This window comes from Podarcis cretensis, assembly GCF_951804945.1.
Source record: "Podarcis cretensis genome assembly, chromosome: 2".
In the NCBI taxonomy this organism is placed as follows: Eukaryota; Metazoa; Chordata; class Lepidosauria; order Squamata; family Lacertidae; genus Podarcis; species Podarcis cretensis.
This window is the reverse complement of record NC_137171.1, coordinates 46222921-46246481: the sequence shown is the minus strand read 5'-3', so window position 1 is coordinate 46246481 and position 23561 is coordinate 46222921. Positions and strand designations below refer to the sequence as shown.

Sequence of the window (23561 nt, the reverse complement as noted above, 5' to 3'; positions counted from 1 at the left end):
CAAAATGAAAATACATGTTTTTCTCCTGGTGCCGGAGACTGTTTCCTTGTACAGCTAGAACAAGCGCTGCAGTGATGTGCTGATGCAGGAAGCAGTCGTGGAACCAAAGTAGGGCAAATGGGTGAGGCATCCAGCCAAGAACTGTGCTCTGCATCAAAATGGGGAAATGGACTTTAAAAATTTGTGGCATGGCATACTATGACAGTGTCTGTTTAAAGAAAGTTTGTTCCTGATTTTAAAACAATGTAAGAATGGGGTGCTTTGCAAATGGCAGTGAATAAGGCGGCCAGTGCTCAACAAAAGCCTCTTTGTGGAATGAGGGTGGGTTTTTCATCATTACAAATCACCCATTTCTGAAGTGATGGGGGGGGCGGGGCGGGGAGCCAGTATAGTAACTTGACTTTTGAAAAGATAAATGTTAGAACTTTGTCTATATTTTTTAATTAATCTGCTTGTTTGGAAGTTCTTGCAGGGGAGCGCAGCTATTATATACTCTTGACTGAAGAACAGTACACTCCTTCTATCTGGGATAGTTGTCCTCATCCACCGAGCACGCAGCTTCGGGAATGACACACACGGAGTGGTGAGGGAGGAAGGAGACACCCGCCTAGCCAGCCAGATCAGACGAATCAACCCTGGCGATCAGTGGGGTGACAGATGTCACAGCCAGATTGCCCTCACATGGCAAGTTAGAGAACCAAGGGTGAGAAATGTAACATACTCTACAGACCTGAACAAGTTAACCAATGGGTAAGACCTCTGTCCATAGCCCTTTCTTATTTGGAAAATAGCATGTTTGTTCATTTTTATTTTGTTCCAGGATGGGTGTGAAGTAAGGAGCACCAAGCCTACAAAATTTGCAAGACTAAGGGTCCACGAGTAGAATTAGAGAACTAGAAAGAATGGAGGAAGGGAGAAAAAGAAGAGGGGATTGCTAAATCCTCTTCTTTGCAGCCCCGGAAAGTTGGGAAATCTTCTGGAACAGCGTTAAGGTAAGGTAGAGGGTTGCGTATGTAAAGGGGCCTCAGCAAAAATGGCTTCCCTTTCGTCTTTCCAATGGGAACACCTGCTAGATCTCAGTCTTGTGAATAAAAGTAGCCCTTCTGCTTGCAGAATGCAGTCTGGATGTAGCTTCAGAATCACTAGGACCTTCAGAAAGACCATTCAAGTCAAATTACTGGTAACAAAGTCTATTTCCAAACACAACTTGCACTATAAGAGTGAAGCCTTTCAGGCATTGGGCCCATTTGGTCTCTGGAATGTATCAGATGAGTTTCAAGTGCCTATGGAAGAGCCTTCCTTTAGTGCCCCACCTATTACCTTTTTTCTACACAGAAACTCAAGCTCAATTGTGGAATAGTGCTGAATTGAATATTCAACTCAACAGAAGCAGCTTAATGGGTAACGAAGTTGGTACAAATTCTCCTGTAAAAGCAGAAGAAAATATTCTATTAAGCAGCATTTGATTTCCACGCTTTCAACCTCAAGAAAAAAATCCCAACATCTTAAAGTATTACAAACCACTTTATTTTTTCAAAAAACAAATTCAAATTTCCAGTGTCTAGAAAGCACATTCATAACTGAGCTATTCTAACATAGAATGATAAAACCGAAACTACTGTTTCAATTTCTAAACTGCAGAAAGATACAATACTTGCATACCCTCTGCTACAGTAAACAAGTGGCACTTGGGATACATAGCCTTGTAGCATTGATTTTTACACAGCAAGCATGACATGTGTTTTTAGAATTTAAACACCTGCAAATATTAGATGCAATGGCACATAGAAAATGTCTAATTGGGTCCTGCTGCTATCTCAAGTATGTCAGTGCTATGGCAAAAGTTTCTCTCTAGGCAAAAGAAAAAAAAAAGGACACTGTGAAAGGAGATCTTTAATAGTTGCTTTAATTTCAAGAGATTTTAAAAGTACATGTTTAAAGACACCCTTCAGTTGAATTTAAAGGTCAAGACTTGCATTATGTTCACATATGAAGCAGCAATGTGGGTTTGTTTCATGGTCTGTTCAATAGAAATAAGGCTGGATTTTGTTTGTTACCTGTTGTACAGAAAAGACATTGTTAGATACTTGAAAAAGCCTTCTTAGTGACTGTCTGCCTGTGCATGGCAGACATGAACAGTTCAGAAATAATGCAGGAAATATTCGGATGGAAATACAGATCAAGAAAAATCACAGGACTACTGTTAAATAGCCCTGTGCAAGTCTCTAAAGCCAGGGGTGGGACCTTTTATGGATCTGCAAGCCAGAAATTTCATGATCCAGGGCTTCCGGGTTGGCGCCATCGCCGAATGGCGGACTCCCTCCGAGCTCCGGAGGGAGCCTGCTCGGCAGGGGCTGGGTTCTACCGCGCCGGCGACGTGGGGACCCTCAAAAACCATGGGCGCTGAAACCCATGGGCATGGTGACTCGGCGGGCACCGTTTGCGTCCCCCCCGACCCGCGAAGGAGCCTTTTTAAAAAAAAGAGGAGGAGAGAGAACAACAAGAATAACAAGAACTGGACAAAGTCGGAAGATAGACTCCTTCCAAGATTGGACATGTGAAATCAAAGATGACCAACAGACGGCAAAGACTAATAAAAAGACGGCAAAGCGGACTGGTGAAGGACTGTGGTTTAGATGTGGGAGCTCCAGGATGACAGTAGATATTGACGGACATTGGGAACGCAACCGGGAAAGGGGGGAGTGAAATTTGGAATCCAAAGGGTGTTAAATTACATTTTATTCTTTTTTCTATTTTTCTGTTTATTTTAATCTGTATTGCATATTAAAGAGGGGAACTCGTGGAAGGGAACAGGTTGATTTTAGGGGATGGGAAAATATTTTTTAAATTGGGTCAATGATAAATAATTTTAAAATTTGGGGCAAGAATTTGTTGAATCTATTTGAAAGAATTGGAATACAAGAGGGGGAGGGGAGGGGAAGTCCTGGAAGGATGCCAATGAAAATTAGGTTTTAAATTTGGATGTTTTTCTTTTTCTGTTATATTTGAAAATCTTTAATAAATATTATTTTTAAAAAAAGAAAGAAATTTCATGATCCAGCCTCACAGGACTTCAAAAGCACATGTACCGCCTAGGCAACAGATGCATGAAGGAGTTCCCTACGAGGTGGTAGATTAAACCTGCTTTGTTTTGCCAACACACTATCAGGAATGCCCTTCTAGGCTTCTGATTGTGCACTGGCAACCATATCTCTGCCTGACCTACATATAATCAGGTGTGGGGCAGGTTTTTGTTATTTGGGTAAGCAATTATTTGCACTTCAGTTCCATTTTTGCTTTACTCTTCATTACATAATTATAAATTTAAAAGATAATACAAATTAAAGAAATAAGGTCATTGGAGTATTATCAACATCCTTAAAAACACAAGAAATTTGAACTGTGGTGTATTTATGCAGACTCACTTTCTTTAAAAGGTGTTTTTGGATTAACATTTTCCTTGGCAGAATGCTGAAAAGCTTGAGAAGGATCAAATCGCTTGATGCCTTGAATCGCATTCAGTTGGTCCTCGAGCTCTCCACGAACTTTCTTTTCCTTTGCTACTTGAGATCGTAGTTTTGATACCTCCTAAAGAACAGAAGACTTCAATGTAAGTTAAACAACAAATTTGGTGACAACATGAAAAGATGTGACTCAAAACTGGTTCACTTAAACTTTATCCGACTTAATTCCACTCAATCTGAAGGCCTAAAATGCACAACAGCTTAAAAATTAACTCATGGATTGTGTATGTACAAAAAATGTTACCATAAAAAATTTAGTTTTAATATAATGGGATCATTGGGAAAAGATTAGTCCTTGAAGAATGCTCTTTGACTCCCCCACGCTCCCAAAATTGAAATTCCCTCTTTCATTAGGCAGTACAACAGGAAATTCTCCCTTACTTTTACCTGCAAATAGCTCCTGGCTGGTCTCACTTTACACTATTGTTGGCTCTGTTTCCACATCACAGTAAGCCATATTAAAAACACAACTCTGGTAGCATGCTGATACAGGCTCAAGTTTGTCATGCTGCCTGGCCTTGTGAATTGTTTCTCTGCAAATAAACTATGAGCAGGAAGCCAAGAACAAACCTTGTTTACTACTACAGTATTGGTTTCCATCTCTGCAAGCAAACCATGACCTGGGTTTGAGGCATAAAAAGAACAACGGGAGCTGAATGAGAACTTTTCAGCACCTATTCACATTAAATCATTGTCTTTAACGTGACATGTGAACCGGGCAATTGTAAAAATCCATTAGGCTTTATCAGCTTTTAAAGATATCTACATCAAACAAAGCTCTAGGACACATTCAGAATCTTCTGTGGCTATGACTATCAAAAAGCATATGTTCAGCTTTTAAAGGACTAAACACAATGGGTCTAATTGCCAAAAAAATAGGAATAGCAAAATAAACTCCATCTGTATAAATCACATTGTCTTTGTTCTGACAGGCATGTACCTCAAACTTTTCTCAGCACAGACCTTGAAATGATAGACTCAGTTTGGCTGGCTTGTAGTTTCTTTACATCCTTTTCTGCAACACTCCCTGCTGCCCCCCAGCCAGGTGCAAAAATAGTCATCTGCATCCTGCCAGTTGACAGGAACTTGTGAAGTAGTCCCCTCCCTCCCTTAAATGCTATTTTCTTTTAATTCACATGTTTATTTCATCTAATTCTTAACCCACTCCCTTCAAACAAGCAAACCTATGGTAGGGTACATTATTCTGAAAAACAGGCAATTCCACTAAAAACCTTAAAAGAATCAGTATAACAGCTACTTCTTACGTATTGTCAGTGGCTCAATATGTCAACAATCTACCTTAAAAAGCCCAACTGGTGCTGAAAGCATGCATTTCTTTGTACCTCATGCCATCTCCCCTACCCCCACAGTGTCAGGCCATTGCTGGATTTTTTCATGGGCCCCATTTTGCATCCAGACTGATGGGTACTTAGCCTCCTGAGTTTGTTTTGCTCCAACTCACAGCAATGCTGCCTATCACAAACCTGTTTCAGTTGCGCATTCTCTTCTTTCAGTTTCACTACATGCTTGATTTTCTGCTTCTGATTCTGATGGCCCAACAGCTTGGCATATGCGTCACTAAGTTTGTTCAGCTCTTCTTGGGCGGCACCATTCTCATTCAAAAGGGCATTCTTCTCCGCCTCGTATGCATCAAGTTGTTTCTGAAATGTAACATTTAATATAGGCTGAACTGCAAACAATCAGCAAAACTCAAGTTGCTTTCAGATGCTGTGTCCTTACTGTATAACCAATTCAATAAAGAAACTGCCCATTACCCCCCTCCACACACACACCCCAGATCAAATCCAACATCAACCCCTCATGTGCATGAGGGTCCCCAACCCTCCAGAGAAGTTTCTGGAAGGCATAGAGGGTTGTAGAGGGGAAAGGGAACTGCACATGTATGGTCATCACTGAATTTTACCCACAGCTAATAGTGTTTAAGGCAGGGGTAGTCAACCTGGTCCCTACCACCCACTAGTGGGCGTTTCAGGATTCTAGGTGGGCGGTAGGGGGTTCTATGGCACAAGCTGAATATTCCTTCCATCGAGCTCTGGTGGGCGGTAAGGAAATTTTACCATCAAGAAAGATGCATTAGTGGGCGGTAGGTATAAAAAGGTTGACTACCCCTGGTTTAAGGCAGCGGGAGCACACCTGGAGAGTAGTGAAAATTCCAGAGTTTATTTTGGTATTTTTTGCAGTATCTAGACTCTTAATGGCTTTAATCAGACTAACCTGAAAGGGTTTGACTTTATTAAGCAGGTCTTCGTACTGGGTACGCCATGTTTCCAGGCTCTCTCTGCAATCAGCTTCTACTTTTTCAGCAACAGTTCTCCTAAGGAAACAGAAGCCGTGCAATTCATTCCTCATTTCAGAGATCCAATTACCTGATGCAAGACCCAGGGGAGCCTGCATTTGGGGCATCAAGGAACATGCTTTTACACCTGCTTCACCCTAGTCTCCTTCCTGGGATCCTTATAAAAGAGGAGCTATGGTGGGAAGGTGGCTGCCCAAAACTTTATTTCTGCTCTCTGGCATTCTGGACATTCTTGTCTCTAGGTAGGTGGGGGGACATGTATATTTTTCATACACACACACACACTTGTTGGTTTGTGTGTGTTGGGATTTTGTTGTCTTAATTTTTGTAAACCAAGGTTATTGCTCGAATTTCATATACTTCTTAACCTTTGTGAGCCACCTTTTTGGCCAGAACACAGCACAGAAATAAACTCAAACTTGTGAAACTTACCTTTCTATTTCAAGTTGCTTTTTAAAATATACACTTTGTTCTTCAAGTTTTGCTTGCAGATTAGCAATTTCCACAATATTCGATTCTTTGATTCTTTTTATTTCTGCATCTTTTAATGCTACTTTTGTCTGGGCATCCAGAATCATCCTAAGTGGGTAAAGGAAGGGAGGAGAGCTTTTTAAATTCTCCACCTGATGGTCAGTTGGCAAAAAAACCCCAGAATGAACATATAGATAAATGGCACAAATTGCCATGAGAGTCAAGTACTAAAAGTCAGTCAAGAGTCAAGTACTTTGACTAGATCCTCACTTTGTAGGATCAAATCTGTTATGCAATTTAAACACTGGTACAATGCGAAGGATTTGCATTTTTAAATTATTATTATACAAATCCTATCCTGTATGCATGCTTTTCTTTGATAGGACCAAGGGACAAGACTGCTCCCCTCAGCTGTTATTTGGAGATGAATATGTAGCTTATATGGGACGCAGGTGGCGCTGTGGGTAAAACCTCAGTGCCTAGGACTTGCCGATCGTATGGTCGGCGGTTCGAATCCCTGCGGCGGGGTGAGCTCCCGTCGTTCGGTCCCAGCTCCTGCCCACCTAGCAGTTCGAAAGCATCCTTAAGTGCAAGTAGATAAATAGGTACAGCTTTATAGCGGGAAGGTAAACGGCGTTTCCGTGTGCTGCGCTGGTGCTGGCTCGCCAGCTGCAGCTTCGTCACGCTAGCCACGTGACCCGGAAGTGTCCTCGGACGGCGCCGGCTCACAGCCTCTAGAGCGAGATGAGCACGCAACCCTAGAGTCGGACACAACTGGCCCCTATGGACAGGGGTATTTACCTAGCTTATTCTGTCGAAACCTTTTGATGGGGGGGGGGGAAGAGATGTTATAATTTATGATCTGTGCTAGTGGCGAACAACTCTTTAGCCTAGACACAGTCAGAAATCTGCCTGAGCAAACACATGTAAATATCATCCCACTTCACCATCAGGTCTATCAGGTGAAATTTCTTATCCCAACCCTTACCTTGCATTTTCTTCCTGCGCCATGTCTTTGGCAAGCTGCGCATCTTCCATCTTTTGGGTCACATGCTGCACAGTTTTGCTCATCTCAAGTAATCTGTCCTGCAGGGCCGTTTTCTCTTGTTTGAGGGATGTGATTTCTTGGACCACAAAAGCTTTGTAACTAAGAAGTGTTACAATATTTACATTCCTGCTTGACTTAGACACTGCGCTCAAGCTCTCCTTTGCCATGCCTTACACTCCATGCTTTGCCCCACCCCCACCTCTGGCATTGGTCAATTCACTCTTCCCATTCCTCCTTGCCTACATGCCAACACCTTAGATCGAGACGGGGGGGGGGGGGGGGATAAATTTCCTTCACCGGTGCAAACTATCCGGACAAGGGTCACACTGCTTCAGAGCTCTGCACAGCAGAATTCAAGTCACTCGTGGGAGTTAAGATTTTATCAAGGGCTTAATGCCAATTTCCTCATGTGCCACGCAAAACCCCATCATGCTGCTAGTCAAATAATGCCTTCCATTTTTCTATCCCTCCTGCATCAGGGATGGGAAGCCTATAGCCTTCCAGATGTTGTCAGACTCCAACTCCCATCATACCCAATCACTGGGCATGCTACTGGAATATGATGATGGGCAGTGGAGCCCAACAGCATCTGGAGTGAGCAACCATTTATCCACTCCTGCCTCCTCCCAAAAGGGAGACTAGCAAGGTTGGTGTCATAGATAGCTATTAAATTACCCACCCACCCTCATTTCAGCAAAGTTAGTTAAATATATTGAACCTTGTAACATGGCAACAAGGTAGTCCATACTCATTTTATGGCATATAAGAAGCAGCAATACCAGGGGGTAGATGAGGGCAGGGGAAAGGGACTGCCCTGCTTCTGCTACTCCTAGATGCTTTCCTTCCTCCCCAGCACCACCTGCCTTTTGGGAAGGATCCCAAAGAGAGAGTGTGTCTACTACTGTTTAACAACACAAAGTCCTTTGTTGCAAAAGCAAGTCAATGCACATGCAAGATGAATGTGTCTGCAGCAGTTTGCCTTGATAAAACTCTGGAACTGGAGTGGGGGACCTGAAACCCTCTGCAAGTGTTGAGTTCAGATTTGTGTTAATGGGAGATGAAAGCTGAAATAAATAAGAATCATGGGGGGGGGGGGCAGACACAGAGAGATATCCAATGCCACACAGCAATACCCACAATTTGCTTTGCCCATCCCATCACCATGTCCTGATTTGGATGTTTTCATGGGCCAAAGGAAAGGGGGAAAGGCCAATGTTCTACAGTTCTTAAGACCAGCATCAACCAAAATAAGTCAACTGTGAAAGGAGGAGAGAAGGAGACAGAGGGGAAACACACCATTTACACAAGAGCAGAGAAGAAATGAAAGCATCCACTTACTACCCAAAGACTTACGTACGTTTCAAATTTAGCAACGGTTTCCCCAAGCCTACACAGAGTATTGCTATGCTCTTCTTGCATCTTCACAACGGTACTTCTGCGCAATGAACCTAATTTCTCCAACTCTTCAGTTTTCCTGAGGTGGGGAGTGGTGAGTCAAAAAGTGAACAGCAGTATTTTTTAAGAACAGCCCCCCAAAAAAATCTAGCCAAAATTTTATGAGCCAGTGCCTCCAAGTGCTTGTTTCTGAGTCCAATGCAACCTTTCCATTTAAGTACCCTAGTCCTTTTGAGTTAAAAGCAATGTGCACAAAATGGCTTAGTGTATGCGCTCTCTCTCTCTCTCTCTCTCTCTCTCTCACACACACACACACACACAATTTTATCAATATATGTCATGTGATCTTTTTCACCTGCAGCTTGAAAGACTACAGCTCAGGTACAGGTTTGCTCACATCACCTGCCATTTGTGAGAACTATGTCTAAATGTAAGTATGCAAATCGCTATTTCTCTACACACCCTCTCAGTTCTGCTTCCAGCGCTGCTAGCTTCTCTGCTTGGGATTCCTTCACATTTTCCAAGTGTTTCACCACCATCTCAACTTGGTTTTCTTTAGCGTGCAGTCTCTCCAACTCAGCCATGGTTTCTCTCAATTCTCTTTCCAATCCCTGACGCAAATTAGCAGAAGCCACCTGAAGTAGATTCAACAAATAGCATGTAGCTCAAGTGAACCCATTAATTAGAACAATCTGCCAAGTTATCCTTCCTTCTGATCATGTTCTGCTTCAACCCAACATTCTCTGCCACTGCTTCCTATTTTAAGAAAGTATTCTAGACACAGATGTTATTTTTTGAAACTATTTTGATGGAATTTTGAGACACTACCTCACCACATATTAAATTTCTGGGTAGATATAACACAGCCCAATCGCTCCGTGGCAAATTGGGGTGGCTGATTCAATAATCTGAGACATAACCCAATACTGCCGAGAGTGAAATAAGTTAGGGAGCTTCAGATAATGTGAAATAGCAGCACAAAATCTCCAACAGTAGTTGTTCTTTGTCTGCAAATGGTGACTAGCGGGATAAAACTCTTCGGCTTTCTAGACTCCTGCTCAGCTTTATTTACATTATAGGCTTCCTTCTGCTTTTGGCGCTCCTGTTCTTCTTGAATCAGTTTTTCTTTCAGAAGATCTATCTCCGCATTTGCCGTTTTCTCCTTTTCTCCATATTCAATTAAGCATTTCTCTAAAAAAAATATTAAAAAATACAAAGTTACACAAAAAAAACTGCTTGGATATAGGTAGAATTTTTTAAATTCTAACCATTATGCTCTGCCATTCCCAGTTCATTCCTAGATTCCTGCATTTGTGTCTCCAAAGTAAAAGTAACATACAGGAAAAGGTTTGCTTGGCACAATGATTTCCACCACCAATAAAAATATATTGCCTCATAATACTGTGTACATCAGTCAAGATTAAACTTGGAGCTGTCGTTGAGAAAATGAGAGCCAGCTGAGGTCTGTTTTGAAAGTAACGTAGGCATATTTGGCCAAAACACACCATAACTTTATGGTCACCTTTTTGCTGTTCAAGCAACTTGCATCTTTCATGCAGTTCTTCAATTTCTGTAGACATTGTTGCTTCTTTTGTTTCAAGAGTATTTTGCAATGTGTCAATGTCCTTATTCTTGGCTTCTATTATTGCCTCTAACTGGATGACATCCAGCTTGTATTTATCAACTTGTTCTGAAACATTGCTGTTGGGGAGAAAAAACACACACATGATGTTCTTAGTTTACAGTAGGTTTACTTTGGCAAAAGTTAGATCTCAGCTCAGCAACTTCCACTAGCTTTGCAATGTAGTGAGTCTTATTTTAGGCCGCTGTAGTGCAAGCAGTCTCTTCTGAGAAATATTCTGAAGTAGCCACATTTTACTACTGCTTGAAGAAGAGATCACAAGAATATCTTGGTAAAGCTGCCCTAGTTATTTTTGTTTTGTTCATTTAAAGGTTATCTTTAGCATGTTGCTCCTTGATCAGATCTTCATTTCATCTTCAGGTAAGGACTTGGATCCCATTAACATCCTCAAACTCTCCAAACCAGAAACAGAGGTCACCCAAAGTCCTTTAGAAATCACAATGCTTGAAACAATTGCTGGGACTGAAATATGCCAAAAAGTTACCCCAACAGGCCCTTATGATTTCGTTGCTGTTCCTAAAATGCCCAAAGATGCATTTAGGAGAGGTACTGGCTCTCTTGCAGTTTTAGAAGCTTCTGGCTGATGACTCCCTCAACGTATATTATTCCTTCAAGGGGAATAAGAGTAGCAGATATCCACAACCTAAACACTCCAGTGTCTAAATGCCTTCCCAAATAAACATAAGCTGGTATGTTAGCCAAAGATATAGTAATATTAGCAAACTGCATTTTCTAGTCTAGCCTTTCCCAAACTGGTACCCTCCAGATAGAATCCAAATCCCATCAAACTTAGCTAGCAATGCCACTGGTCTGAGATAAACAGATGCTGTAGTATAGCAACATCTTGATGACACCTGGCTGGAGAAGACAATCTTAATTAACCATAATCTCTACCCTTATAAATGATGGATGCACCAGCATCTTGGGTCAGAACAGCTGCCTGCTGGTAGTCTCTTCTTTTCTCAACATTACCATCAATCCTAACTCAAGAGTCATCAGTAAGCCAACACGGACACTTGTGGTCCATCCCATCCACAAATGCCAACTGAAGACTGGGGCACTTCTCGACACCCTGCCTTCACTTCCATAGAACAGCAGCTGCCTAGGCAAAAACCCAGCTTTTATCTCAGTAAACATTTGTGACAACCGCTCTGAGAACTAGCAATGGACTCGTCACCTCTAAAAACGTAGCTCGTGGCAGTTATGGCTTTCGGAACCACTAGCTTCACACTTCAGTTTAACAAGTGCAGACAAATGCACAATTAGGCAAATTCAAATCTTAGGCTTTTCGTAGAAATAAAACGTACAAGGCCAAGTCCCAAGGTTCCTTTACCAGACAGTGCTTGTGTCAAAGGTGTGAAATTAAGACTGTAAGTATACTTGACTTACGCAAGTTCTGCAATGTATTCCAGGAGATTCTCTAAGTCACATGTCTCTTCAACTTGCTTTTCACTTGCTGTCCTAAAACAGAATTAAAATGTAGGGGAGCATGGAATAGGGTCTTTAAAAACTCGATCAGAAAAAAGTGAGTGTTAAGTTTTCCAAAAGGAACGTTCCAGCTATGTAGGGGCCTAAAATATGTAGTTAAGTTTTCAACTGGAAAGTACAAAATAACCAAGAAATGGAAAGAAGCAGTTTCTTTCCTAGGGTATACAGAAGATCAGTTACTTAGAATCCTTACCACAGCCCAGGTAGCAGCTGAGCTTTACAAAGTTAAAAACCATTGGGAAAAGATGCAGAGGACCATATTCAACTAACTCCTGCTGAAAGGACCCCCACTGAAATTAATGAACCTAATTTAGTCATGTCCATTAACTTTAATGGGTCTAACTCTGAGTAGGACTAGCATCAAATATGACCAAGAATAACTACAATCCCCTCTTATCTTAATGTCCCAGAAGTCAAGCTTGCTTGGCAGTTTTTGTTTAACTAGGTGCATAAAGGCATCAATGTCACCTTTCTGAAATGTGTTTTCCCATTTAAAAAATTCTATGGATATATGTTCAAAATCATGGCCTACGTTGTCAAATGTTCACTGACAATTTGGACATACAATCTCTATTTCTATCTAAGCATTATTTTATCAGTATCCAAGGGTACGCAAAGCCATAGCAAATAAAACCTACAGACCAACTGAACTGTGGAAAGCAGCAGCGTGATGCTGCTCATGTTATCACATAATGCTTACAACAAGCAATAGAGGCCACTCAGTAGAGACTCCATCCTCAACCACTACAGGTTAAGACCTGAAAACAATCACTCTGTGTTGGATACTTCTGGACCATTGATATCCCTACAGTCATCATGTTCCAGATCTTTTCTTAGCTATTTCTCTTAAAGGCAAAGGCACTTAAGAGTTCAGGAGTCACAGGAGAAAGCAACGCTAAATACAAGGACAACACCCCTCTTTCTCTTCACTCCCAGCTAAGCCATTGTTATAAACAGAGGTGCTGATTTTGAACAGAAATCCATTTGGATAGAAAAGTGGGGAAGTTTACTGTCCAACATCTGATTTCAATTACTATCGATTAAATGGCTCTCCAGTGAGCAGATGGTATTGCTTCCTGTCACTTAAGATGTCCAACTAGGACACGCTAGTCAAAAAAACATGTTATGGCTCAAATTGCTTGGCCGCTCTAAAAGATTCCAACAGAGCATTATTGCTAACTAAGGAGCAAAGTAACTGAAGTTGAGTAGACTAACTGAAGGAAACATACTTTAGCTTGCAAATGTATTTCACTGGCCACTCACCTGCACCAAGTCTGAAATATTTATGTTAAGTAATGCCTCTTTTTTTAAAAAAAAAGCCTTAAAAAGTAACATTTTGGTGTTTCAAAAAGCAGTTTGCCATAGAAGATGGTTACAGACTCATACCTCTTACCTTTCAAGACCCATTACACTTAAAAGGTTAGCCTACTCAAGTACCACAAAGTTAACAAAAAGGGCTGCTGTTTGACATTTCATGCAGTAACTTACAGTTGCTCTTCCAGCTGTGCTACTTTTTCCTGTGACTGCACCAAGTCTTTTTGAACTTTGTGCAGTTTCGTTTCTGTGTCGTCCTGTTTAACGGGGCCTGTCTAAAAACCACACACATAGGCATTACACAAAAGATTAAAACCTTAAAAGATAATCAAACCTTCCCTTAATCATTTTTTTTCAAGTTTAGCAGCAATAAGTCAACCAATAAAAGGAACCTAACCTGAGCAATGTGAACTCTCCCACTGTTCAATGTCTACATTAGCAATTTTGAACTCTCCCTCACTGATGAATTCATAAAGAAAATCTGTAGTCGTAGCAGATCAACATTGAGGGTGGTATTCACCTACTGCATCCCAGCAGAGCAAGGGTGTCTGCTTGCACAATAAGAATACTGCCCCCAGCCAAATTTGCTTGTGTTGAGGGAACCCCAGAACAATTTTTCTGGGATGTGGTGGTGGTGAAGGGAAGAACATCCTTTTGTGCAAGGAGAAATCTTTGCAATAATGGAATGAGACTTAGCATTCCATTAGATTTCACCCTCCCTCTCCCCATAAGTCAAGAAGTTTAAAGTCTTAGTTATACTGTGATAGATATGGTTTTAATCCCAGTCTGAGTACTGTAACTCACCTTCTTTGCATTCCTAAGATTCCGCAGCTTCATTACCTCTATCCATAGCCTTGTATTCTTCCGTGTTCCATCTTCATGGAACTTAAGGGGAGAAAGCAGGAGAGAAGGAAAGTTTTCTTCTCAATTTTAATTCTGATCTTTAGGAATCTTCAGGAGCAACCTAGCTAGAACAAATCCTATCTGGCCAAAATTACCCTCTGCCATTCTAGATTACAGTGGGAACAAATTGGAGTGTGAGCCTACAGAACTGTTCAAGGTTGTTAAAACAAAAGGAGTATGTGAAGAGCTCCAAAAGGACCTCTCCAAACTGAATCGGTGGTAAAACAGCAAATGAAATTCAATGTAAACATATAGAAAGTGATGCATACCAGGACAAAGATATCCTCAATTTCACATGTTTACTCTTGGGTTCTGAAATGGCAGTGGCTGCCCAGGAATGAGACCTTGGGGTCAGAGTGGATAGTTTGCCGAAGATGTTGACCCAGTGTGTGGCAGCTGTGGGAAAAGGCCACCAAGTTGACTTTAAAAGAGGATTAGACAAATTCATGGAGGACAAGGCTATCAATGGCTACTAGCCACGGTGGCTCTGTCACTGTGTCTGAATACCAGTTGCTGAGAATTGCAGGTGGGCAGAATGCAGTTGCGCTCATGTCCTGCTTGAAGGCTTCCCACAGGCATCTGGTTGGCCACTGTGAGATGGGTCATTGGCCTGATCTAATGTAGAATGCCCCAAAAGTAATTTAAATAAAGAGAAGGATTTAAAGGGAAGTCCCCTTGCAGTCAATGAAACGTATTCCCATGCCTTGTGTGTTCAGCAGCCTTGCCCAACCTGATGCCCTCCATACTCCCAGCATCCTTGATCATTGGCTATGCTGCCTGGGGCTGATGGAAACTGCAGTCCAACACATCTGGAGAGCATCAAATTGCAGAAGACTATTGCAGGGCATTACTGCCTCCAGCACGTGCATAAACCTATCCACTGGAAATCAGTGCTTGGAAGTGCACACAATACATAGTTATAGTGGTGCCCCGCCAGACGAATGCCTCGCAAGACGAAAAACCCGCTAGACGAAAGGGTTTCCCGTTTTGGAGGCGCTTTGCAAGACGAATTTCCCTATGGGCTTGCTTCGCAAGACGAAAATGTCTTGCGAGTTTTTCCGACTCCCCCCCCTTTTTCTAAGCCGCTAAGCCGCTAATAGCTCTAATCCGCTAATGGGCTTGCTTCGCAAGATGAAAAAACCGCTAGACGAAGAGACTCGGAACGGATTCTTTTCGTCTTGCAAGGCACCACTGTACTTCTGTGGTTATATTTTCATATTTTTTTTTAAAAAAAATAATTTTTATTAACTGGCCAATCACATCAAATTAAATCACATCATATAAATTCCGAATTACAAAGCCAAATTTTTAAATTTTGTTGGGGGAACCCATACTTCAAGATCCAAAGGGGAATTCAGATCATCTTCTTATTACTGCGTTAATGTCCAAATCAGTCCCAATCAGTCCGAACAAAGTTCATAATTCTATCCAGTCTTATCTTGGTGTTGCCACATCATATCTTGTTCGTATAATTTCTCTTTTTCCTTTACGATCTCTTCTGTTAGTCTCCTTAAGCCGATAGCAAGTGTAATAATCCTGTGTGGATTTCCCGTTCCTCCACTAAGTCCAGATGGTTTCCATATATCTCCTTCGTAGATAACATCACTTTTTCCATCGTAAATTTTGGCATTTGTCGCTCTTAAGTCCCACCGAGGAGTTGATTCACGATATGTAAACAACTCTATTTCTCTCTTTCTCCTCCCAGACCCAAGAGCTCCCACAATGCCTCACAAAATGGCGAACGGCATTTTTTCCTCTTAGCTTTCCAGCTTCATCTTGAAACATTGCTTTGGATCGAAAGTTTATCTCCACACAGCCTTAAATCCACAGCTTAAGTCCTTAATTTCTGACTCATTAGGGGAGGGGGATTCTTGTTAAGTCACATAAAAAGGTAGAGGCAAGTTTTTTTTCCCCCTCCCCCCTCAGTCATTACCGTATCTTGACGTTCTTCTCGTATTTTATTGTTGTCTTGTTATCAGAGATCTCTTCTGTCAGCAGTATTTACTCCCCTTTTTCCTTGATGTATGTGCAATTAATCATGTCCAAATTATTTCTTTTAAAGATCATTGCAACCAGCGGCGCGAATCGGGGACGGCGTCGAGGAGTGCCGAAAATCCCACAGGAGGGCTTTGTGCCTAGTGCCCCCACCCCCACAAATTCGGGGGTGGTATAGGGCACAGCAGGCAAGGGCCGTCCCCCCCATAATCCTGGGGGGGTTAAGGAGGCTAATTACCCCCATCATAGCCTCCAAATTACCTCGTGTGGGTCGGAGAGATGTTATTGTCAGCCATCTTCCGATGCGCCACCTAGTGGCCCCCCCTGTGGTTATATTTTCAATGCCAGTGTAGGGTGTCCTGATGAAAGGGAACTTGCTGCACAAAACCCTCACATTTTAAAGTGTGTTAAAGGGAAGAATGTCCCATGCTTAAGTTTGTTACTGTCTAAAGTCACATTAAGTAGATAGCGAGACAATATAGTCAAACCTTGGTTGTTGAACATAATCCATTCCGGAAGCTCGTTCAGCTTCCGAAATGTTCAGCAATAGAGGTGCAGCTTCCGGTTGGCTGCAAGAGCCTCCTGCACTCGAGTAGACGGCATGTCGGACATTCAGCTTCCGAAAACCGAAGCATTTATTTCCAGGTTTTTGGCATTCGGGAGCCAAAATGTTCCAAAACAGAGGCATTCGGGAGCCGAGGTTTAACTGTATACACCCCAAAATTAGTATTTACTTGGTAAAATAAAGGCATAATTGTAAACAACTTAGCAGGGCCACCAAGAAAGGTGGAGAAAGGATGGGCACCATCTCTATTTTTTTAACTACAAAGATTATGACATGTTTGTGAAATTACTGTTAACCCACTGTGCCTTAAGGACAGACCCATTCAAGCACAAAGCTTTGCAGGAGGAAACTGCCACCAGAAGATATGTGCTCATCCTGCCTCTTAAAGAGGGGCCAAACACCACAGCAGCTACATAAACCATAATGATATGTACCTTTGACTTCAGTAATTCATTGGTCCTGATCAACTCCAGCTGCTGCTTTTCCAGAGAAGCAATATTCGCCAAAAGTGAGGTTTTCTCCCTAATTGCAGCAGACAGCTTTGACTCAGACTTTGCAAGATCTTCCTCCAGAGCTTGCAGCCTTTTATCCTGCTGGCCACGTTCTCCAATCAGCACCCGAATCTACAGTAATATGCATGAAATTAGCTGAGAAATATTTCCAGGAAGCAAGTCCCCCCTCCCCCACAATATTGTTTCATTACTAGTTAAAATTCCAAAATGTTCTCGTTATAAGTAACACAATTGAATTAATTGTCCCAGAGCACTTGCAGACTGTCATTATTTTTGGGTGGGATTCAGTCCAGTGTTAGAAACTGTGAAATGAAAGCTAGGACCCAAATGGCACCTTAAAACTAGGTTGTGAGCGCAACAACAGAATGTCCAGGCACAATTTTTTATAACAAGAATACAAAGCTGAAAATGAATGAACTGCAGCTAAAATATTATGTTCATTTTTCACATGGTCTAGTCCTTCCCCTCCCCACGCCCCTAATATTCTTAAGAGGGTCTCTTCTCCAGTCTTCAGAGAGTAGCTAGAAGTACGGAGGCAGAAAAAGGTCCTCCTTTTCTTCCACTCTGCAGTTTTAATCTGAAATCTTAGGCACATTACTGCACCCAGAGCTCAGAAACTGCTAATGAAATTCCTGCTCATAAATGCCCCTAGAACAATGGGAGTTTCGAACACTGATTCAGTTGCAATGCCAGCAAATTCAGTTTGCCACAATTACAGTTGTTTGGGAAGGCTTGTGTCACACAAGCCCACTTCCCTGAATGATCAGACTTTGTGTGATATAAGGAAGTGGTGGGGAAATGCAGTGGAACTGATGCAATGTCATCAAAGCTCCCTACAAATACATCAGAATGAATGCTCAGTAAAGCAAACTGTCTAAATGGAACCCCAAGTCACCCACCAGAGCAATAATTCACGTCAGCTTTTATAAATTATTTCAAAGTAGTTTACAAGTAAGCCAACCATAAATCCAACATTACATATAAACAAAGAGCTATCACTGAAACACTCCAGACACCTGTAACATCAATGTCAAAATGGCTTATGATGTTGAGTTTGATGATAGCCAGGTGACTTAAAGGCCCTTGGGTACTTCCAAGGGGAGTTTCCTATTATGCTGACTAATACACAAATTGATTTGGCCACCCACTTATTTAAACATCACTAGGAAATTTGGGGAGACAGTAGTGACACTGAGGGAAAATGCTGCACTCCAATATATCCAGTGTCGTGGGTCAAATTATGTAATAACATGTCAAATCTTTGGCTCTCCAACAAGCCTGAAGAGGTTTAAGAATTAATTGAGACCTAATAATAATAACAATAATTTATTATTATTATTTATATGCTGCCCATCTGACTGGGTTTCCCCAGCTTCCAACAAATTAAACGCATTAAGCACAGTAAAACATCAAACATTAAAAACTTCCCTATACAGGGCTGCTTTCAGATTCTGCAAACCTAAAAGAACCATAGATTGTCACACCAGAAATACAATAGATTTATTTAATTAAGCTACTAAAAGAGATGTAGGTGTTTATACCTCCTTTTCCAACTCCTTGCATGTTTTCAAGTCTTTTTTGCTGGCCAAATCCTTTCCTGTTTTCATTCCCGAGCTGTTTGGCTTTACATTCTAGAGGCCAAGAAAATAGGTTTGTTTCATAAAAGGGCTGAAACCTAAAAACCAATTTCCTTTTGATTTCACCCACACTTTATGAGCACAGCTTTTCAGAAGTGCAAATGCAACTTATTCAGCAGACAGTTGAGAAATATACACATGCTCCTTCCCAATTGCTGGGAAAAAATAATTTCCCAAACTTATATGAAGAAACTCCTAAAGACCAGCGATCTTTCGGTCTATCCCAGTTTGACAGTTATAACAGGCTTTCAAAAGGACTGTATTTGTAAAGAAAAGAGAAAACTTTAGCAAAATTATCCTGGGTGGGATGCAGAGTTTTGTGGTGCTTGCCTTACTTTTATGGGTGTGTGCCTTTCCTTTTGAGGCATCTGATCAAGGCCTGTATTTTAAAATGAGCTTAAAGATTTGCAAATGTTTCATGCCAGGCAGAAAAGCAGCTGGCTAAGTACTTTGGCAGTTGTTTATCCTCCTGGACAAGGGCCCCCCTGATTTATAGCAGAAGCAGGAAACAAGTTTCTCAAAGTTGTAAAAAGGGAAATACAGGCTGGGAGCAACGGTTACACTGACCCTAAATATTACAGAATACAATCAAGCTGCAAAAACACTAATTAAGAGTTGGTAAATAGTAAGATCTCTGTTTAGATAGAACTTAATACCATGAGCCATCTGTTTTAGCCATTTGTTTTGGAATGCAGGGGCAACAGGGGCAAAAGGTGATCTGGTAATTAAGGTGCCTTGTTGAGGCAAATGTAAGATATATGGCTACTTGTCTGCCATTTATGGATAGAAGGAAATATAGCTCTTTGTCTCCCATAAAAGGTAATAGGAAATGGGTGTATCTTTTATGATTGGTTCTAGCAAACAGCCAATAGGAATTTCAACCAGGCTGATTGGACAGAGGCAGCCAAAGGAGGAGCAAGGGGGCTGGGTTGAGGAAATATAAGTGCTGGCCATCAGGGCTGGAGGGCAGGCAGAGCGTTGGTAAGCATATACCACTGTGCCTATCATTTATTTGTCTGACAAATAAATTATTATTTTAATTTCTCTATTGCTGTGTTGAATATTTCATTCCAGCTAAGCGTTAACCACAAGCAGGGTGCTACACTTTCATTCGAGAAATTATCTCACAAATTGTCTGCCGTCTACAGCCTTCATGGGTGCCAATATTTCAATTAAAGTCCAGGGGAGGAGGTCATGAAGCAACTCTTCCCACAGGACTTTCTCAAATCAGGAAGCTCAGACAGCCAGGGAGGCTGCAAAGGACTGGAAAATGTTTACTATAAAGTGTGCATATATAACACTCCACTCTATGCCATCTTGCAACAATAAAGTAAGCTCAAAACCTACATCCATAAAAATTATAGAGAAGTTCTATTGAGTTCCAAGAACAAATCAGAAACATGGAAGCCATTCCCCGGGGAGAAAAAATAATCATGAAAAGTTAAAGGGCAGATTTTGACACAGGACTAGAAAAATGCCAAGGGAGACGGAAGATAGAATATGAATCCTACTTTCAAGTCAAGTTTTCTTGCAGCAGTTGATGAAGATTTCATACTGGTAACATTCTGCTGAATTCCTGCATCCTCTACGAAAAGAAAAAAATAAGAGAATTTTCACCAGATTCCATTTCCAAATTATTTGTTCAACATCCTTAGATGTTCGGCATCCATAGATAGGAAACACAAGAACAATCCATGAAATGATGCTGGTGGACAAAATGAAATGGAGAACCAAGTGCAGTATGCATTCAATGCAACATAGAACCCTGGCAAATCAGGGTTCCACTTGCACAGATATAAACCAATCACCCCTGAATTAGAAGAGGGTGGCAAGGTTGCACTATTGCACTTGTCTGTGTCCCCACATGTGAAATTCCCATCTTGCAGAACCACCTGAAAAAGGTTTATGTTTCAGCCATTTTTAAAAAAAGGACTAAGCAGATGTACTTCTATTTCCCAGGTGTCTCACAGAAAACTTTATACCACCATTCCCACATTCTCCAGACATCACAAAATAAACATTGACTATAAGCAAATCTACTTTGGGGCATGGATAGGTGCCACAGCATGAAGTTACAAGGAGAAAGTTGGAATGACTACCTGTAAGTAAGCTAACATGTAAACAAGCACAAGTCGCCCTCTAAGAGTTATTTTACCTTCCGTTATTCTTTGTGTGTTTAGACAAGATAGTAAAATTAACAAATTTATAATTAAACAAGTAGGAATCCAACAAACAGGAGCTCTAAAGCAGAAGGACAGTAAGTGTTAATGCACATCCATAACAAGCGCAAGTCATAACTCCAGCAAAAGCTCCTAAACCTCTCAGTAGTGTGTATATGAACATACATGAGTGCTGACTGCGCACATGTGAGTTCAGGTACACACGCATAACACTACTGGAGGTCATTGACAAACATGGAACATGGTTAAGAATGGACAATGAGAACAGACTCTTCATGCATGAAGCGCAGATCTGAAGCTTGTTAAAGAAGCATCAAGCAAGCATTTGCCAATCCAGCTTTTCCACAATTTCATTACCCATATGCTCTTTGAATCGTTGGGACTTGTCAAAAGACACAGGTCCTTTTGATGGATCTGAAGTTTTGACATCATAAGCGCCTGGTGATGGGGCACAAGCTAGATAAGGTGGGAAGAAGGATGAACATTCAGCAAAAATCAAAGCCCTGATTTAAAAACCCCCATTTAAAAAAATATATACATTTTGGATAGCCAACTGTTGCAGAAAAAGCTGAATTAATCCTTACTGCAGTGTTTGCATTCATTACATTGTGCACTGGGGTTCTTTCACCTCCTTTTCATATTTCTGTTGAGGAAATATATATATATTGATAACCTCTGAATTCCTGATAAAATAGTCACAAGATGAAAGGGTAGAAATGACCCAATTCAAGGGACACTACAAACTTTAGTCTGCACCAACTAAATCAATAACAATGATCATGAATGCGTTATCAGGGCCCATTGAGAAATAATACAAATATTATACAATGTAACCATTTGCAATATTTTTATAACTTGAAAAGAAAAAGAACTCCAGCCGTTTCCTGGTGCCTTAAGAATTGCTTTAAAAGTCAATTTTAAAATGAAGGGGGCAAAACTTAGGGCCAGTCTTACTATCAGCTAGAGAAAAACAAAGGAAAGGAGCAGTGGCGATGTGTTGGAGGACTAAACTATGCGCATAACGCCTGTCTGGCACCAGTGTCTTTAGGGGCAGTGAATGACCCTGTACCATCACTAATGTTTTATTTTATTATTATTATTATTATTGGGTTTTATAAACAAAAATAATGTTCTACAAATAAGTATACCAAGTTTTTCATCTCACTTGTAACCTTGGGTTACAGATGCTTCAGGTTACAGACTCTGCTAACCCAGAACTAGTACCTTGGGTTAAGAACTTTGCTTCAGGATGAGAACAGAAATCGCGCAGCGGCGGCAGCAGGAGGCCCCATTAGCTAAAATGGTACCTCAGGTTAAGAACAGTTTCAGGTTAAGAACGGACCTCCAGAACAAATTAAGTTCTTAACCCGAGGTACCACTGTATATCACAAAAACAGCATAATAAATGTGGAGTAATATCTACAACATATGGTTCATTATTAGTGGTCAATGTAGGAGTTCTTGGTTCATGAATTGCTTTAAAAAACTTTTTTTAAAAAGTCCAGTAGCACCTTAGAGACCAACTAAGTTTGTTCTTGGTATCTTTGTGTGCATGCACACAAAAGCTTATACCAAGAACAAACTTAGTTGGTCTCTAAGGTGCTAGACTTTATATATATATATATATATTTCGACTGTGTCAGACCAACACGGCTACCTACCTGAATTTAAATACTGTAACTAGGAAGAAAAGAGGGGGAGAGGAATGGTAAGTGGGGTGGGGTGGTTATGCTTCTAGTCTCAAACTTATCATCACCAATGTTTAAGATTAAGAACATTTATACATGGAATGGGAGGCAGGAGAAGTGTCTAGCCCTTTGCCTCGGGCAGCAAAACATATTGAGCCGGTCATACTAGACGACAAACAGGTTGGTACCCAAAAGAGACTGGACTTTGGACAAGAGAAGGCATACATCGCCTTTAGTGGGGAAGGGGCACAGAATTACGTGGAGCTTCCATGTTCAGAGGCAATGTACCTTAAAGAAACGGGGACAAAAAGAGGTCGGGGGGAGGACTGGGTGGTGGACTAGACGGGCTCTCAGCAAAGCCCTGGGTAGATACTCCCCTCTATTCACCCTCTGCGCTCTTTGGAGACGCAAGCGAGCGCCCCTTCCCCACCTCCCGGCCCTTTACTCACTTGGTGCCTCATTGAAGCGCCTGAGAGGAGCCTTCGGGAACGACATGGCGAAAAGCAGCGTCCGGCCAGCCTGCAGCGAGCAGAACGAATTCAAAAAACCGCGGCGCCCCGCCTCCCGCGTCATATGAACTCAAAGCAGCCAATCAGGAACGCGCGCCGCTGGCCAAGAGGCTGCCGCTGGGAGGAGGTTTTAGAGGGAGGGAGGCGGGGCAGGCGAGGGGGCAACGCAGAGATAGAAAGGGGAAGAGAAGCCTCAGAGCAGTTCTGCAGCGGGACAGCTCAAAGGCAGTCCCCTGGGCTTTCTTGGGGCTTCCTCCCAGGAAGCGAGCCAAGGGCGACGCAGACTCATTTAACGGCCTCGCTCTGCGTAAATGGGAGGGCTCTGACGTGGAAATCTATAAACGGTCTGGGAGGCGTCAGCAAACGAAAGCAT

The 23561-nt window shown here is 41.7% G+C and overlaps 1 protein-coding gene and 1 long non-coding RNA gene across 5 annotated transcripts; one reads left to right on the top strand and one right to left on the bottom strand.

Annotated features, from left to right (window-relative positions):
- Positions 1–35: 35 nt before the first annotated feature.
- LOC307209644 lies at positions 36–20306 on the top strand. The gene is made up of 5 exons (XR_013835687.1): positions 36–245; positions 821–992; positions 9117–9185; positions 10709–10757; positions 19928–20306. It is a non-coding gene; the product is annotated as an uncharacterized lncRNA (long non-coding RNA).
- On the bottom strand, positions 1891–23298 carry HMMR (hyaluronan mediated motility receptor). Of its 4 annotated transcripts, XM_079964794.1 has the most exons (19): positions 23129–23211; positions 21576–21634; positions 21349–21447; positions 20323–20396; positions 18716–18805; positions 17097–17285; positions 14004–14084; positions 13374–13474; positions 11787–11858; positions 10278–10456; positions 9828–9946; positions 9218–9390; positions 8718–8834; positions 7301–7459; positions 6274–6420; positions 5760–5859; positions 5009–5185; positions 3426–3588; positions 1891–2057 (listed from the first exon to the last, which is right to left on the bottom strand). In XM_079964794.1, exons 3-19 carry the CDS (start codon positions 21350–21352, stop codon positions 2014–2016), a joined length of 1989 nt encoding a protein of 662 aa, XP_079820920.1. In that variant the 5' UTR covers positions 21353–21447; positions 21576–21634; positions 23129–23211; the 3' UTR covers positions 1891–2013. The 4 variants fall into 4 exon arrangements, with proteins under 4 accessions (XP_079820920.1, XP_079820918.1, XP_079820917.1 ...); XM_079964792.1 differs by lacking the exon at positions 21576–21634 and having other exon boundaries at positions 9218–9366; positions 23129–23298; XM_079964791.1 differs by lacking the exon at positions 21576–21634 and having other exon boundaries at positions 23129–23295.
- Positions 23299–23561: the final 263 nt, after the last annotated feature.